At 39.4% G+C, this 15,088-nt stretch overlaps 2 protein-coding genes across 5 annotated transcripts; both read right to left on the bottom strand.

The window, feature by feature from the left end:
• Nucleotides 1-316: 316 nt before the first annotated feature.
• polr2c (RNA polymerase II subunit C) lies at nucleotides 317-5,362 on the bottom strand. Its single transcript, XM_023292809.3, has 9 exons — nucleotides 5,178-5,362; nucleotides 3,627-3,676; nucleotides 3,432-3,500; nucleotides 3,263-3,315; nucleotides 2,962-3,090; nucleotides 2,261-2,312; nucleotides 1,993-2,161; nucleotides 1,834-1,908; nucleotides 317-799 (listed from the first exon to the last, which is right to left on the bottom strand). The coding sequence occupies exons 1-9, from the start codon at nucleotides 5,261-5,263 to the stop codon at nucleotides 655-657; spliced, it is 828 nt and encodes a 275-aa protein (XP_023148577.1). The 5' UTR covers nucleotides 5,264-5,362; the 3' UTR covers nucleotides 317-654.
• A 723-nt stretch (nucleotides 5,363-6,085) lies between these two features.
• Nucleotides 6,086-13,555, bottom strand: coq9 (coenzyme Q9 homolog (S. cerevisiae)). Of its 4 annotated transcripts, none has more exons than XM_055006358.1 (9): nucleotides 13,424-13,555; nucleotides 11,589-11,838; nucleotides 11,376-11,511; nucleotides 10,368-10,510; nucleotides 9,372-9,456; nucleotides 9,149-9,295; nucleotides 8,437-8,592; nucleotides 8,146-8,199; nucleotides 6,086-6,400 (listed from the first exon to the last, which is right to left on the bottom strand). In XM_055006358.1, the coding sequence occupies exons 1-9, from the start codon at nucleotides 13,479-13,481 to the stop codon at nucleotides 6,365-6,367; spliced, it is 1,065 nt and encodes a 354-aa protein (XP_054862333.1). In that variant the 5' UTR covers nucleotides 13,482-13,555; the 3' UTR covers nucleotides 6,086-6,364. The 4 variants fall into 4 exon arrangements, with proteins under 4 accessions (XP_054862333.1, XP_023151563.1, XP_054862330.1 ...); XM_023295795.3 differs by having other exon boundaries at nucleotides 9,191-9,295; XM_055006355.1 differs by having other exon boundaries at nucleotides 13,400-13,538.
• Nucleotides 13,556-15,088: the final 1,533 nt, after the last annotated feature.

Below are 15,088 nucleotides of genomic sequence, written 5' to 3'. Positions count from 1 at the left end.
GTATTTTTCCCACCACAAATACCACTTTGTGAGCCATTAAAGTCATGTGTATTTGATATAATATTGTCATATGGTACAGTAAACAAAATGCTCGATGCCAATATTTAGTCATTTCTGGCCAAATATGTAGTTATAAATGCTAATGGATGCATTTGTGGAGCTGTATTAAGTTTTAAAGTCATGTTTAATTTATTTTTCACATTTTTTTCTGCTTTTGGAGCGTTTTTAAAAAATCTAACCCTCAGCTCAGTTTTAGCTGGCTTTTATCTTTCATTTGTACTGAGAGACAAAAAGTACACTTAAAAGAACACAGTGCTCCTCAAAAACAGATATATTGAAAAAGGAACATTTAACAAAATAATTATCTAACAGTTTTAAGTGTTAAATTTTTATCAGACAAATTGTCAAACAGTGACCTCGCATTACAGACGTGTGCACAGCTTTTATTTCAGTTACTGCTGATAAAATTTTACACTTTTGCTGACTGAGACACTGAAAATAGTTATGACAAATGAAACTTAATCCATTATTACAGATCATTTTTGAAGGTGATAACTGATGCTACATACAGAACACAGATCTGAGGCCAGTATGCAGATAATAACAGTGCTGCTGAGTTTTCTGACAGTAGGTCCTGCTGTTAGAAAACACTCTTTAGTTGATGGTGAGGACGTCGCTCTGGATCTCGTGGCTCAGTTGGGTCTGCAGGTCGCTCAGCTTCTTCTTGAGGACGGCGAGCGCCGACATGACGATGGTCTCCGGTCGCAGAGAGCCGCACGACTCCACGTTGTAATAGAACCTGGACATAGAACAAATGCCACAGATTAGCGAGTTTTTTCCAAGGGTAAAATATTTGTAATTTTACTTTTAAAAACATGTCTTTGCTGGGAAACCATTTAAGGGTTCAAACTCTCCAGAAATAAAACTTCCACAGTCATGAAATTTGGTGATGGCACAGACAAAAGTATTTCCAGCAGATTTAAATGTCTGAATTACTCCATAAGGGGCCAAATTTTTAATTACTGGAGCTTGAAAATGGAAAAAAAATGCATAAAATTTCCAACTAGGATGACATCGTATCCGCATCCATGTAGATATATAGTCTCTCTCTCTCTCTCTCTCTCTCTCTCTCTCTCTCTCTCTCTCTCTCTCTCTCTCTCTCTCTCTCTCTCTCTCTCTCTCTCTCTCTCTCTCTCTCTCTCTCTCTCTCTCTCTCTCTCTCTCTCTCTCTCTCTCTCTCTCTCTCTCTCTCTCTCTCTCTCTCTCTCTCTCTCTCTCTCTCTATATATATATATGGATGAATCCATGTTTCATGATGCTGCCACCACCATGCTTCACATCAAATTCTACTGATGTTAGAGCCTCAAAAGTTGGTGAAATGTCGACCAAAGACTGTATTTTAGTAGAAACATGGATCCATTTCTATATATTGTGAATAAATATGGATGGGGACACAATACCACCCTGGTTTGAAAGTTTTGCACTTTTTCTTCCATTTTCACTCTTCAATGATTCTAAATGTGGCCCCTGATGGAGTGATTCAAACATTTAACTCTGCTGTAAACACTTTTGTCTGAGCCCTTACCAACTTTCATGACTGTGGGAGTTTTATTTCAGGAGAAACTAAACCCATAAAATGGCTTCCCAGCTAAAAAGGTTTTTTTGAGGGTAATAAAAAAAAGTCCCAGTTCTGAAAACGTATGAAATTGTCAAAACTCAGCTACAATATTTCACACAATTCAGCTTTGTGCCAAGTAACAAATGAGTAACATTGCTATCTGAAATGACACAAACTGACCTGGTTAACAAAACATCAAGAACCCATTTGCTCACCTTTCTGGCTTCCCGTTGGGGTCATAGGGAGCTTGAACTTCATCCTCTTCAATCTCTGAGTATTCGCTCTTCGGCCTGAGAATGACAGTAACAGCTGATCATTCAATCACTGATCTATATTATTACTTAACACTTGATGGTACTGAAATGAGAACATACCACTCCTCAGGTCGTGGGTAGACCGTGTGTCTCAGTGCATTGTCTGGGTCGTACTCGAAGGACACCCCCGCCGTCGGGTTCCACTTGGCATGTTCCTTCCCGAAGCCTTTCTTGGCGTAAGCTCTGAGCCGAAGCTCCTGACCTTTACGAAGCTTCACCAGCAGAATGTCTGATGTTTTCAGAAAATGACAGGAGGATTAAAGTGTGAAGGAAAAGCAGTCGTCTGATTAACAACCAGAGTTTACCTCTAAAACAGCCTCAAACTCACCGTCTTGTTCAACATAGTCATTGGGATCGTTGTCTCGGTTCCTGGAAGTCACCTGGAAAACAAAAACACACCACTGTCAGCTTTTTCATCTTACCAAGGATAATGAATAAACAGGCCTTTTCAAGTGTCACATCATGATGCTGCCACCACCATGCTTTCCATCATGATGCTGCCACCACCATGCTTCACATCATGATGCTGCCACCACCATGGTACACATCATGATGCTGCCACCACCATGGTACACATCATGATGCTGCCACCACCATGCTTCACATCATGATGCTGCCACCACCATGGTACACATCATGATGCTGCCACCACCATGCTACACATCATGATGCTGCCACCACCATGCTACACATCATGATGCTGCCACCACCATGCTTTCCATCATGATGCTGCCACCACCATGCTTCACATCATGATGCTGCCACCACCATGCTTCACATCATGATGCTGCCACCACCATGGTACACATCATGATGCTGCCACCACCATGGTACACATCATGATGCTGCCACCACCATGCTTCACATCATGATGCTGCCACCACCATGCTTCACATCATGATGCTGCCACCACCATGCTTTCCATCATGATGCTGCCACCACCATGCTTCACATTGTGATGCTGCCACCACCGTGCTTCACAGTGGGGATGGTGTGTTTAAGATGAGTTTTCTTTTTCAAAAGACTTACTGGGATGACTCTGGGGTTGGTGGAGAACAGGTCACGTGATGTGACGTGACGTGTCTGGTCTTCGGTACATCGGACATCCAGCGTCAGCTCCACCGAACACTCCGGACAGAAATCATCGCAGGTACAATCCTGCAGGATGAACAGAGGCAGACCGGAAATCAGGAAATGATAAAGAAGGTGGAATGATCACTGCCTTATTTTTACACAGAACTGAGTTCAGTTCCTGTTAAACATGTTAAGACCCTGAGGAACCCTGCTAATGACATTTAAGAATAACTGAGCTTCCCAACAGTCTACTTACTCTTGAATACTGCATTTTGTCCACGATGTCGTCACTGGTGAGCGGTATGAGGCCTGACAACACAAGAAACACAGAGTTTGTTACAACGGCAGCCTTCACTCCTCTCTGGTCAAACGTTAGCACTGTTACACTTCAACCATCAAGATAATATTAAAGCTGTGATACAGACCGACTCTGTGTGCGATGAACTCATCGTGCAAAACTGATGAATTGGCGTCGATCTGGATCCAGTCGATCGCTGGAAGTGAAGTGAGTTATTTATAGACATCATACTGCATGACTTCAATCCCAAAACTTTCAGAAAACAGTTATTCTAGTTTACAGGATCCTTTATGGAAACAGTGCAAACAAATCATTACTGTACCAATTGTGGGAACTTCTGACATGAAGACACGGCGGAGAGAGTTGGCAACCCTGAAAAGGAGAAGAAAAAAACATTCTGAGACTAGAAAAACTTCTATTTCCATTCCAAACTGTTTTCTGGGATGTTTCAGCTTCACTGTACAAAACAATATATGTTGAGACTCTGACAGCAGAAGGTTGTTTGAAAATTTTGTCTGCTTAACATGTCAAATAAACGACCTGACAGAAAACTATTCAGTGCTTATTTGGGTGATTGATTGATCTGGTGACTTTTCAAGCTGAAGGTGTTCAGGCTTGTTTTTCTTTGTAATGCATCAGAGTAACTCCATATCTTTGGGTTGTGGACTGTTGTTTAGACAAAATACAACACCTGAGGCCTGGCCCATAATCAGATCCAATATTAAACATTTTTCCAAGTATCTGTATCTTTTTTTTTTTTTAACTCAAATTCAAAACTGAAGGATAAGTTAGTTATTAATTCAGCATTTGTAAAACATACATAAAGGCATTTCAACAAAGTGTTCTGTTGGAGTTTGTCAAAAATGTTTGGTTTTTTAATACAGAGTTGTGTTTTAAACTGTCTTCTTTTAAATCCTGATAAATTTATGACTCTCCAGTTTTATTTTACTTCCTTGTGAAGCATGTTGGAAGTTAGATTATTTTAAAAAACGCTCTAAAAATAAAGATTAGATCATATAAAACTGGATATTTTGGCACAAGTGTCAAAAAATGCAAAAATCAAGGACAAGACTGGTAAAAATCAGGATATTACTTAACAAAATTGTCAAAAAACCTACATAATAATGGACAAAATTAGTAAAAATCTGGAAATTACTGCACGAGTATCACTAATGTGGAAATTAATATAAAAAAGTCTGAAAAATATGGATATTAATTACGAAAAGTGTCAAAAACTTGGATATTAACACACAAAACGGCTAAAAACTTGCATATTTATGCACAAATCTGTCATTATTACAACAATATAGACGATATTTTTTGTCAAACCAACAGTTAAGATTGCAAACATGTACGCTCTATTTAAACTTAAAAGAAAAACTGCATTGAAATCTCAAAGTAATTGATTATTAATTGTTGCAGCTCTAATTTCCATACTCAGACTGTGCATTGAGGAGCCTTGGATGTGAATTTGGGTATTTCTAGCCCCTAATTTAATTATTTATGAATGGAAATTCATATCAGAAATCATTATTCAGAGTATTTTGCACATCTTCAAACATCCCTTTCTATGTTTGTTTATTTATTTTCATCTAAACCCCAATTTAACCTTCAATAACTAATAAATTATAAAGTAGCTAATCTGAGTATCTGTATGTATTTAGAACGTTAGCTAACTGCATTTAGCTTCTATACACACACAGCCTGTTACAGAAATGTTCTGCTATGAATAAAATTATTATTTCAGAACATAAATGCTGTTTTACCGCAGTTATTTTAACGGTTTGTTCTGTTTCATGTTTGTGTGTTTTGGTTCTCAGAACAATAATGGCCGCCCTCGCTCTATGAACGGACAAATAGGTTTAATACTTACGCCAAATCTGTGTTCTCAATGACGAATTTGACATTCTCGTCTGTCAGTTCTGTGATTTTCACCGTCGGCTGGTTCGCATACGGCATTTTGGGAGCTAAATAAGCCGAAAACTAGCATAAAACTGCCCGCGAACAGACACACTCTGCGCCGCTGCCGCTGCTCCGGCTTGAAGGCCTCCACCGAAATATTTTCCGGTCGCTGATTGGTCAGGAGACATAACTGCGGTCAATGATTGGCTGCAACGAAGAGAGAAGGCGGGTCTTTATTTACCATCCGGGTCAGAGATGCCATCAGATTCGTTTTCAAAATAAAACCATTTCCTTGTTACAGTTTATGACTATTTTATTCAGTAGTTGTTGGTAAATATTGCCAAAAAATCAAAATAAAAAATACAAACGAGAATTTTCTTGTTTTTAATCATTTCAAATTAGAGCAAAACAAACATTTTGCTTGAACTTGATGATTGTTCATAGATTTAATCTTTTCTTAGAAACTAATAATCAATATAATGATGGATTTTCCACATTTACTTTGCAGCGAATGATTTTACTTTATTCCAACAATTCACAACAAACAAAATAATGAACATACAACTCCTTTATTAAGATTGGTGGCTCATAAGAAAATAACTATCCTGAAAATAAATTTCATATTTGAGTAATTTTTCAAGTGCCAAAAAGTTAGTTTTAAGTTTGCAAATATGAATTTTATTGCTTTATAATCATCTTACATTTGTCTAAAAATTTGATTTTTCATTGATTTCTGCTGTTTTTCAAGCTAAATGATCAAATTAGGAAGTAAATTTAAACAATTTTTATTAGTTATTTAACAAAACAGTGACTTACAGCAGGAAATTCTTTACAGTGTAGGATTTTAATTTAACTCAATAATTCAAGACCACAAATCAATAAATATACAATAACTACTTTATTGAACTCTTATTTGATTACAGATCGGTGTCCTTCTATACAAAGGATGAAGAGTGAAATCTTGGACAGTGAAACGAAGCAGATCAAAGCCACTGTGGACCTGCGACGACTGATAACGTGTTCTTGCTCGACAAAAAGCCCAAATTCAGCAGCTTTGAGACATTTATGACAGTTAATCAGAAATAGGAGCAGAAAGAACATTGATCTTCAGCTCAGGTTGTGGGTTCAGATGGTCGGTATGATAGTCAGTTTCCCAGATCATCGCCTCTGGTTCAACCCTGTGAGGTTCTTCAGCTGGAAAACAAAAGATGTACACAACATTGTCATCAGGAAAGACTTAGAATCCACTTTTAAAGCCATTTTCACCATTATATACCTTAATCTGACAATAGAACTGCAAATAACAGCTAAATATTAAAACTATAGGAGGCTCATTCTATCTCTAATCATCCATTTTTTAGAAAAAATTTCTGCTCAGCATCTCTGATTTACATTATTTATTGAATACAAGGGGTCCTCGGTTTACGACGTCCTCGACCTACGGCGTTTCGTCGTTACATTGGAACTAGTTGACGAGTGGACCGGATGAATACGTCGTCACGCTGTGCTCTAAGACGGCTTTGTTTCTATTCTCTGGTTGTACGCCACCTTGGATTGTGCTACATTCTAACTTTTTGTCCTTCATTATGGCTCCCAGCGTAAGTCAGACTCTTCTCATGCATCGAAGAAAAGGAAAGTTGTCTCCATGGAAGTGAATTAGATGGAATAAAATGCTCAAGTTGTAAAATCAGTGCAACATATTCTGTTATCTTCTTGTAAAATGATTCATACATGCATGAAAGTCGTTGGTATCCATGACTTTTCCAAAGAACTGATTGATATCGTGATGCACATAACGGCTTTGTTTACATTTTCGCCGGAGTTCCGACTTATGTCGATCCATAGGAACGGAACTCTGACGTAAGTCAAGGACCTTCTGTATTATTTTTAGAGCATAAAATATGGATATTTAAGATATAAAACCCTTTCTAACTATTTTGACACTCCAGAAATCTGGTCCACTTTGATTATAAAAGTTCAATAAAAAATTTTTTCTTTTCATTTTTGTGACCAAGTATTTCATATTAAAAGTATTCCATATGTTTAGTTTTGTATTATTGTGACTTTCAGCTACATTTAGTTCAGAAAGTATCACTAGTTGACATCTGCTTTATCAGTTTTTAATTAATGTGAGCTCAAAGATGAAACTTTTTATGACGGCATCTTTTTATTTACCATATTTCAACTCAGCCATAATCAGAGATTGTTTGATCTACTTGTCCAATATTACAGATTCTGAATCACTGACATGATGAGAAATATAAGAGAAAATTTCAGGTTTTTATCTTTAATTGTTCCTCAGATGTTGTTGTTCAAACATAGATTTAAATTTCAACATGAGCTTAAGAGCATGATAATGCCACCACCATGCTTGGGGGTAGGTTTGGTGTTTTTGGGATTAAAGGATTCATCTTCTCTCAAATGTCAACATGCAAGAAATAAAGAAATAAATAAAACATGCTGAAAGTTACTTTGACGTCTTCATGCTCTGGTTCTGCTTTAAAATGATCTGATTTATGGAAACTAACTCCTCAGGTTCATCCTGTTAATGTGACAATAATGTGTCGATACAAACTTCTGTATCAGTGTGTCTGACTGCAAGCATTAGAATAGTGGGACAGCACTGCCACCATCAGGTCGGAGTGGAAATTACAGCACTGGCTTCTATAATTCTCATCCAGCAGACTCATATTTTCAAAAAAACTCTGCAGTTTATAAATAAAAATATTAAAAATCTAAAATTTCTTTAATATTTTTTGACATTTTGACATCAGGATCGTGGTAAAGACAATAAATTTGAGGCTTTAAGAGTTTCATTTTAAAAAGAAGGAATTAATCAAACACAAAGGGTGATATATATAAACCCTGGTCACTGATGCTCTGAGGTGTAAGTTGAGGTTAAAACTGAGTTTAAATATTAAAATAAATCATGAACTCACTGTGACAGCAGCTCCCATGAGCCCCTGCACCACTGCTTCGCCCGTCGACTGCACCTACACAACACAGAAATGGGGAAAAAGTCGTCCGATTAGGTGTTTCCACTACCTTCATTCTGCCCTCTTTGTGTTTTTTTGTGTCAAAAGCATCTTTATCTCTCAGTCTCGAGGTTTATTTTGTATTCAGGATGATACAGGCAGAAACAGCAGCAGAAGGAGGTTGTTTTTCTCTCAATCTGAGGTCGGTTATGTTTCTAATCCACAGATTAAATTTGGGTTTTTCCTGCTCTCTACCTGTTTGGCTGAGCTGGCCATGTTGACCACATCCTGGATGCGATTGTCGAGGAAGCTCCAGGTGTCCTGGAAGTCTGGGGAGGAATCCTGGAGCATCACCAGCTCGGTGGTGTTATAGATCCCTGTCAGCACCGCCCTCTTGGTGTACCAGTTCATCTACAACACACAGAAACTTCTTAGAGAACAATATCTCATTGTTTTACTTAATATAAACTTCTGCAGCTCGATGGAAACAGAAAGAAGAAGGAGAGAGAATGAAGAAATGTCTAATGTGCTGTGTTCATCATCTGTAGAAAGATGTTTCACCATGCTGAATGTATCTTCCAACAACTTGCTCCTCTGTTCACTGTTTCTGAGCCATTTATTGTGCTATTGTGGTATTTTTGCATTTCTTGTGGTTGCTTTGTCACTCTGTGATCATTTTGTTTCTGTTTTTTTCCATCTCATTTGTGTCATTCTGTCACATTTTTGTTGTTTTCTAGAGAGAAGAGTAAATAATGTAATATTTTAATTATTTTTGTTGCATTTTGGGGAACTAAAGAAGAAAATAACAGTCATTGCTGTGTTTTCTCTGGACTGTTGCCTGGGTAGTTTAACAGTATCGGGGTCGCTGCTGCTCCAGTCTACGACGTTTGAACTGTTTAATGGAGCTTTTCCTCAGTACGGATATTTTATTTTCCGTGGCCATGCTGCTGTGGGAGGGGGGAGTAACCTGGGAGGTGGTGGGCCGAACATTAAGGGAGGATCCACTCACGTCTGTGGACCGGTCTCCAGCGTAGTACCAGATGTCGTCCACCATGGAGGACAGGTGCTTCAGGCTGTCGGGGATGTTGTGGGGAAGCAGCAGGATGCTCATCGCCTGCAGAATCAAAGCATCGTGTTTTAGTTCCAGTTCACCTGAAACTGAATCGGTTCTACCTGCAGCACTACTTTACCTGAGGCCAGGTTTCTATGTAGGGGATGTACATCCGCAGTCTGGTCTCTACTGCCTCTCTGAGGAAGTCGGCAGTCTTCTTTGGTCTAAAAAACACAAATCAAAGAGTCGTTCGGCCTCCATTCCAACACAATTTAACAGATTGTACTTAAAGTGCTGAATACTGAGAGATCTACGTTCACAGCATCAGATACCATGGAGATCTAGCGCCACAGCATCTGTTACCATGGAGATCTAGCCCCACAGCATCAGTTACCATGGAGATCTAACTCCACGGCGTCAGTTACCATGGAGATCAAGCTCCACAGCATCAGTTACCATGGAGACCTTGCTCCACAGCAGCAGTTACCATGAAGATCTAGCCGTGAAGCAGCAGTTACCATGGAGATCTAGCGCCACAGCATCAGTTACCATGGAGATCTAGCTCCACAGCATCAGTTACCATGGAGATCTAGCCCCACACCATCAGTTACCATGGAGATCTAGCTCCACACCATCGGTTACCATGGAGATCTCGCTCCACACCATCAGTTACCATGGAGATCTAGTTCCACAGCATCAGTTACCATGGAGATCTAGCCCCACAGCATCTGTTACCATGGAGATCTAGGGCCGTAGCATCAGTTACCATGGAGATCTTGCTCCGTAGCATCAGTTACCATGGAGATCTAGCTCCGTAGCATCAGTTACCATTGGGATCTAGCCGTGACGCAGCAGTTACCATGGAGATCTAGTTCCACACCATAAGTTACCATGGAGATCTAACTTCACAGCTTCAGTTACCATGGAGATCTAGTTCCACAGCATAAGTTACCATGGAGATCTAGTTCCACAGCATAAGTTACCATGGAGATCTAGCAGGTTAAAAGACTTTGTAAACTCTGGATTTAGGTTCAACATACCTGCAAAGACATTAATTCCATTTTGTTTATATCAGTACTGTGCTGTAAGGCAGTAAATCCGTGAGCAGGACTGTGTTTGTCTGTAGGATACGTACTCGGCCTGACCCAGCTGGACCTGCTTGTGTTGTTCAGCCAGAATCTCTGTCAGCTGTGAGTTGCAGTGAGCGATGAAGTGAAGAACCAGATCTCCAGCTCCGTTGTAGAACATCCCAGTGGAGGCGGAGGACAGACCCAGAGTCTGGACCAACAACAACAAATAATTTTTTTTTTTAACAAAAATGTATAAAAACACTTGGTTTCAACGTGTTCAACATTTCTCCAAGTGCACACAGATGATACTAATTTTAGAAAGAAAATGACGTCTTCCAACAACTTGCTCCTCTGTTCACTGTTTCTGAGCCGTTTATTGTGCATTATTGTGGCATGTTTTCATTTTTTGTTGTTTTGTCTCTTTGTGATAATTTTGTGTCTCTTTTTTGTCTTTTTGTTGCTTTGTCTCATTTTTTCTTCCTTTTGTGTAATTTTCCATCTTATTTTGGGGGGGTTTTTGTGTCTCTTTGTGGTGGTTTTGTCTTCACACACTGTAGATATTTATCTATTTCCATGTTTCCTCTCTACTCTGCTCATCATCAGTAGAAAGATGTTTCTCCATGCTGAATGGATCTCCAACAACTTGCTCCTCTGTTTGCTGTTTCTGAACCATGCTGCATTTATTTTATTCATCCAGTAGGTTCTTCTCAGTCTCTGCCTGCAGTTAAACCTGAAAACTCTCTGAATTTTTGTCACTTCACTGTTGGTCACAGCTGAGTCAGTCATGGCTTCTTAGTTGCGCAGAGGAAAGCAGAATTTTAATTTTTTTTCCAGAATGTGGTTCGATCAAGTGGTTTATTTTTGGCAAAATTTTGAATGAAACATGTAGGATAATGTCACAATTTTTCATTTAGATATGGTTAATTTTCCCAACAAATCTGCACATCACACATGATTAGGTGGGGGATTGTCAGGATTTTTTTTGCTTGTTTGTTTTTAGAGCTTTTCTGGTTGGTAAACGGTGTCATTTTGCTGATTTAAAAACAACACTTGGAGGTTTTACAGCGGCTCACCTCGGCTCCGGCTGCGATCGCCTCCATCGACCATCCGTGTAGCGGAACAAACTCCAGAGCAGCCGTCAGGATTCGAGACTGAAGCTGCTCCTCGGTTTCGTACTCTTCACCGTGTTCTCCGCTCTGGTCCTGGTAGCTTCACACACAAACAGTCAGGCTAAATAAAGCTCCATAAGAGTAGCTCCTCTGCATCTTCTAAACACTTCTGCTCACCTGGTGTTTGGCCGTTCAGGCTGCTCTGCTGCCGGATCAGACGCTGAGTCATGCTGGGAAGCTTCTGCTGCTGTGTCATGTTCTGTAGCCTGGTAGTGCTCGTGGTAGGTAGTGGATGAAGACGATGAGGAGGAGGAGGAGGATGGAGGTTTGTCAGATTTGGACTCGTCCTGTAGCCTCAGAGCTGCTCTGTGGAAACCTCGATTCAAGTTGCTGCACTGAGGGTTCACTGCAGACGGAGCAGCAACAACTGGAGAGAAGAAACATCTGGATTAGCTTCTAAACATTCAGGAGAGTCAGTCACTTTTTAGAACTTTATGTGAAGCAAAGCCCATCAAACACGACTGTTTTGGTGTCACCTGTGTCTCTTATCTGTCAATTTGCTGCTTATTTCCATCCAAAGTGTGATATTATCATTTAAAAACCTTTATTTGGTTGGTCGGAAATGTGGTCAAACTCTGCTATAAAATCTCTTTATTATATTAAAACTCAGACTCAATAAGAGGACTGAGATTTTACACTTGTTACGAAACACATTTAAAGCCTTCACCACATATTTAACTACCAATATTACAAACAACAATTCTGTTTTTCTGAGCTGAAGATCTCGCTTCTTTATAAAACAGGGCAACAACGACAAAATATTAAGTAGCTCCAGTGGCAGAAAGTACATCTACTCAAAACATATGAGATACTTGAGTAATTTCATTTTAAATCTAATAAATTAGTTGAGTAGTCTTTTAAATGTCAGAAAATGGTTAAAAACTTGACGTTCCTCAAAGCCTAACACTACAAATGTCTTGTTTTGTCCAAATATATTCACTTTACATGACAGAAACTAGAAAGTATTCACTCTTTAGAAGCTAAAATCACAGAATTTAAAGTTTTCTTTAGTAAAGAATGCATTCAAAGTGATTAATCAAATATCAAATGATGATTATTTTAATAGTTGACAACAAATCAATAAATCGCAGCAGATCTACCAATCATTTTGGAGCAAATCAACAAGTTACTTGGTGAAAATTAGTGCATTTTTCTACCCTATTACGCAGATATTTTTGTCTATTATTAGTTTTGTCCAATAAAATGACAGTAAATCAAAACAATGCGACACATCATCTCACTGTTTTGTAAGATATCGCCCAGAGCTACAAAAATTAATCGATTTACTAAGATTTTATAGACCAAATAACTAATCGATTACTAGAAAAAACAATCAACAGATCAGTCAGTAATGAAGATAGTCACTGGCTGCAGCTGTAACAATGATTCAGTTTACAATTCCCACAGTTATAAAGCTAAAAAAAGGGGAAAAAAATCACATTTTTGCTTTAAAAATGACAAAAATAATAATTTTCTGATCTAAATAATATCGACAGTTTACCTAAACAGTGAAATTTTTACATGAATTTACTCCTACATGTAGAAGTAGTGTGTAAATGTCATGACAGTAAAAAAAAAGAAAATCTAAATATAGAGCTGGTTTATTAAAAACACTGACTGCTTGCATAACAGCCTCCAGCTGCAGCAGCCTGTTTGCATATTTAACCATCACTTTATCTGTTCAGACTGAGCTGCAGCAGACCGATAAACTCCTCCAACTCTCATTTAACCTGCTAATAATTCAGGTTTTTAAACTAGAGCAGAGTTACAGTCCCATATTTCTGTCCTTCATGATCACCTTCTCTCTGCTAACATTAGCACCTGAAGCTAACACTAATTCCGACCTACGAGGCTAAAACCGGCGGAACGGACGGTGCACGAGTCATGTAACCATTTAACGGGCTGTCCGTGACTAACGCGGCTCTCACCCCGGCTGGTCGGCCCGGTCTTACCGCTGCTCAGCCCCCGGAGGGTCCTTCCAGCCCGCAGACCTCTCAGCAGCGCCGCCATGTCCAGTTGCACCGAGCGACCGCGTCACTCTGCTGCGCCATGCCAGAGCTTCGCCGCTACGTCATTTAACTGCGACTCCGACAGAGAAAAACAAGAGTGTCGCCTTCAAAATGAAAGTCGTAGATTCACTTTGTTGAAGTAGTAAGAATATAGGAAAAGTCTCCTTTTTTGTCAAATTGGTTAATATTAATACCACTTCCATTTTTCTTCTTCTTCTTCTTCTTAATATTATTATTATTATTATTATTGTTGTTATTGTTAGTAGTGGTAATATGTTTTAACGTTTACACATGATTCACCTGAAATATTCAAATAATCATTCTGGGCAGGGGCACCGGTGGTCAGTGTGAAATATAACTGCTGCAAAATTTCAATGTTAGGTGCAATACTGGTGCTACGTCTTCACTGTCAAATATGTGTGTGTGTGTGTGTGTGTGTGTCTATGTGTATGTGTGTGTGTGTGTGTGTGTGTGTGTGTGTGTGTGTGTGTAGGTGTGTGTGTAGGTGTGTGTGTGTGTGTAGGTGTGTAGGTGTGTGTGTAGGTGTGTGTGTGTGTGTGTAGGTGTGTGTGTAGGTGTGTGTGTAGGTGTGTGTGTGTGTAGGTGTGTGTGTGGGTGTGTGTATGTGTATGTGTGTGTGTGTGTGTAGGTGTGTGTGTGTGTGTGTAGGTGTGTGTGTAGGTGTGTGTGTGTGTAGGTGTGTGTGTAGGTGTGTGTGTGTGTGTAGGTGTGTGTGTGTGTGTGTAGGTGTGTGTGTGTATGTGTAGGTGTGTGTGTAGGTGTGTGTGTGTGTGTGTATGTGTGTGTGTGTGTGTGTGTAGGTGTGTGTGTGTGTAGATGTGTGTGTGTGTGTGTGTGTCTGTGTGTGTGTGTGTAGGTGTGTGTGTGGGTGTGTGTGTAGGTGTGTGTGTGTGTGTGTAGGTGTGTGTGTAGGTGTGTGTGTGTGTGTGTGTAGGTGTGTGTGTGCGTGTGTATGTGTGTGTGTGTGTGTGTGTGTAGATGTGTGTGTGTGTGTGTGTGTGTGTGTGTGTGTGTAGGTGTGTGTGTGGGTGTGTGTTTTACATGTATATATTGGAATTGTTTTTATTTATAATAATTTTTTGTTTTGTTTTTGAGCAGTCCGATAGCGAACTTTTGTATCAAAATTTCAGTCATGATGTGCACCAACTAGTGTATGTTCTGGTTGACAATAAAGTGGCTATTCTATTCTATTCTATTCTATTCTATTCTATTCTATTCTATTCATAACTAAGGTGCAACAAATAATCAACACTGGCAACAAAAATCAGAGTCCAAAGTCAGTGTTAGTTGCCAACAAACGTCATACTGCGTGTTTTTTTTTCATTAACTCAAAGCACATCTACATGAAGGCATCACTGCTTACTGGAATAAAACGCATCACTACCTGATATGGTTATATTAAAGCATGGACCACCTGCTTTGTGTCTGGGGATACGTGAACCAAGGTCAGTGCGGATCTCTGCACAGGAGAACAAAGATAAACCAAAATTATTAACAGGATTTGTGAGAGAGAAAACCAATCCCAGTGGCCCCCAGTCCTTAAAATGACATGTGTGATTTACTGCAGTGGTCTACTGTCCACCAGAT

Source organism: Amphiprion ocellaris, chromosome 3, assembly GCF_022539595.1.
Source record: "Amphiprion ocellaris isolate individual 3 ecotype Okinawa chromosome 3, ASM2253959v1, whole genome shotgun sequence".
Taxonomy (NCBI): Eukaryota; Metazoa; Chordata; class Actinopteri; family Pomacentridae; genus Amphiprion; species Amphiprion ocellaris.
The sequence above is the reverse complement of the archived record's forward strand: the minus strand, read 5'-3'. Positions and strand labels throughout refer to the sequence as shown.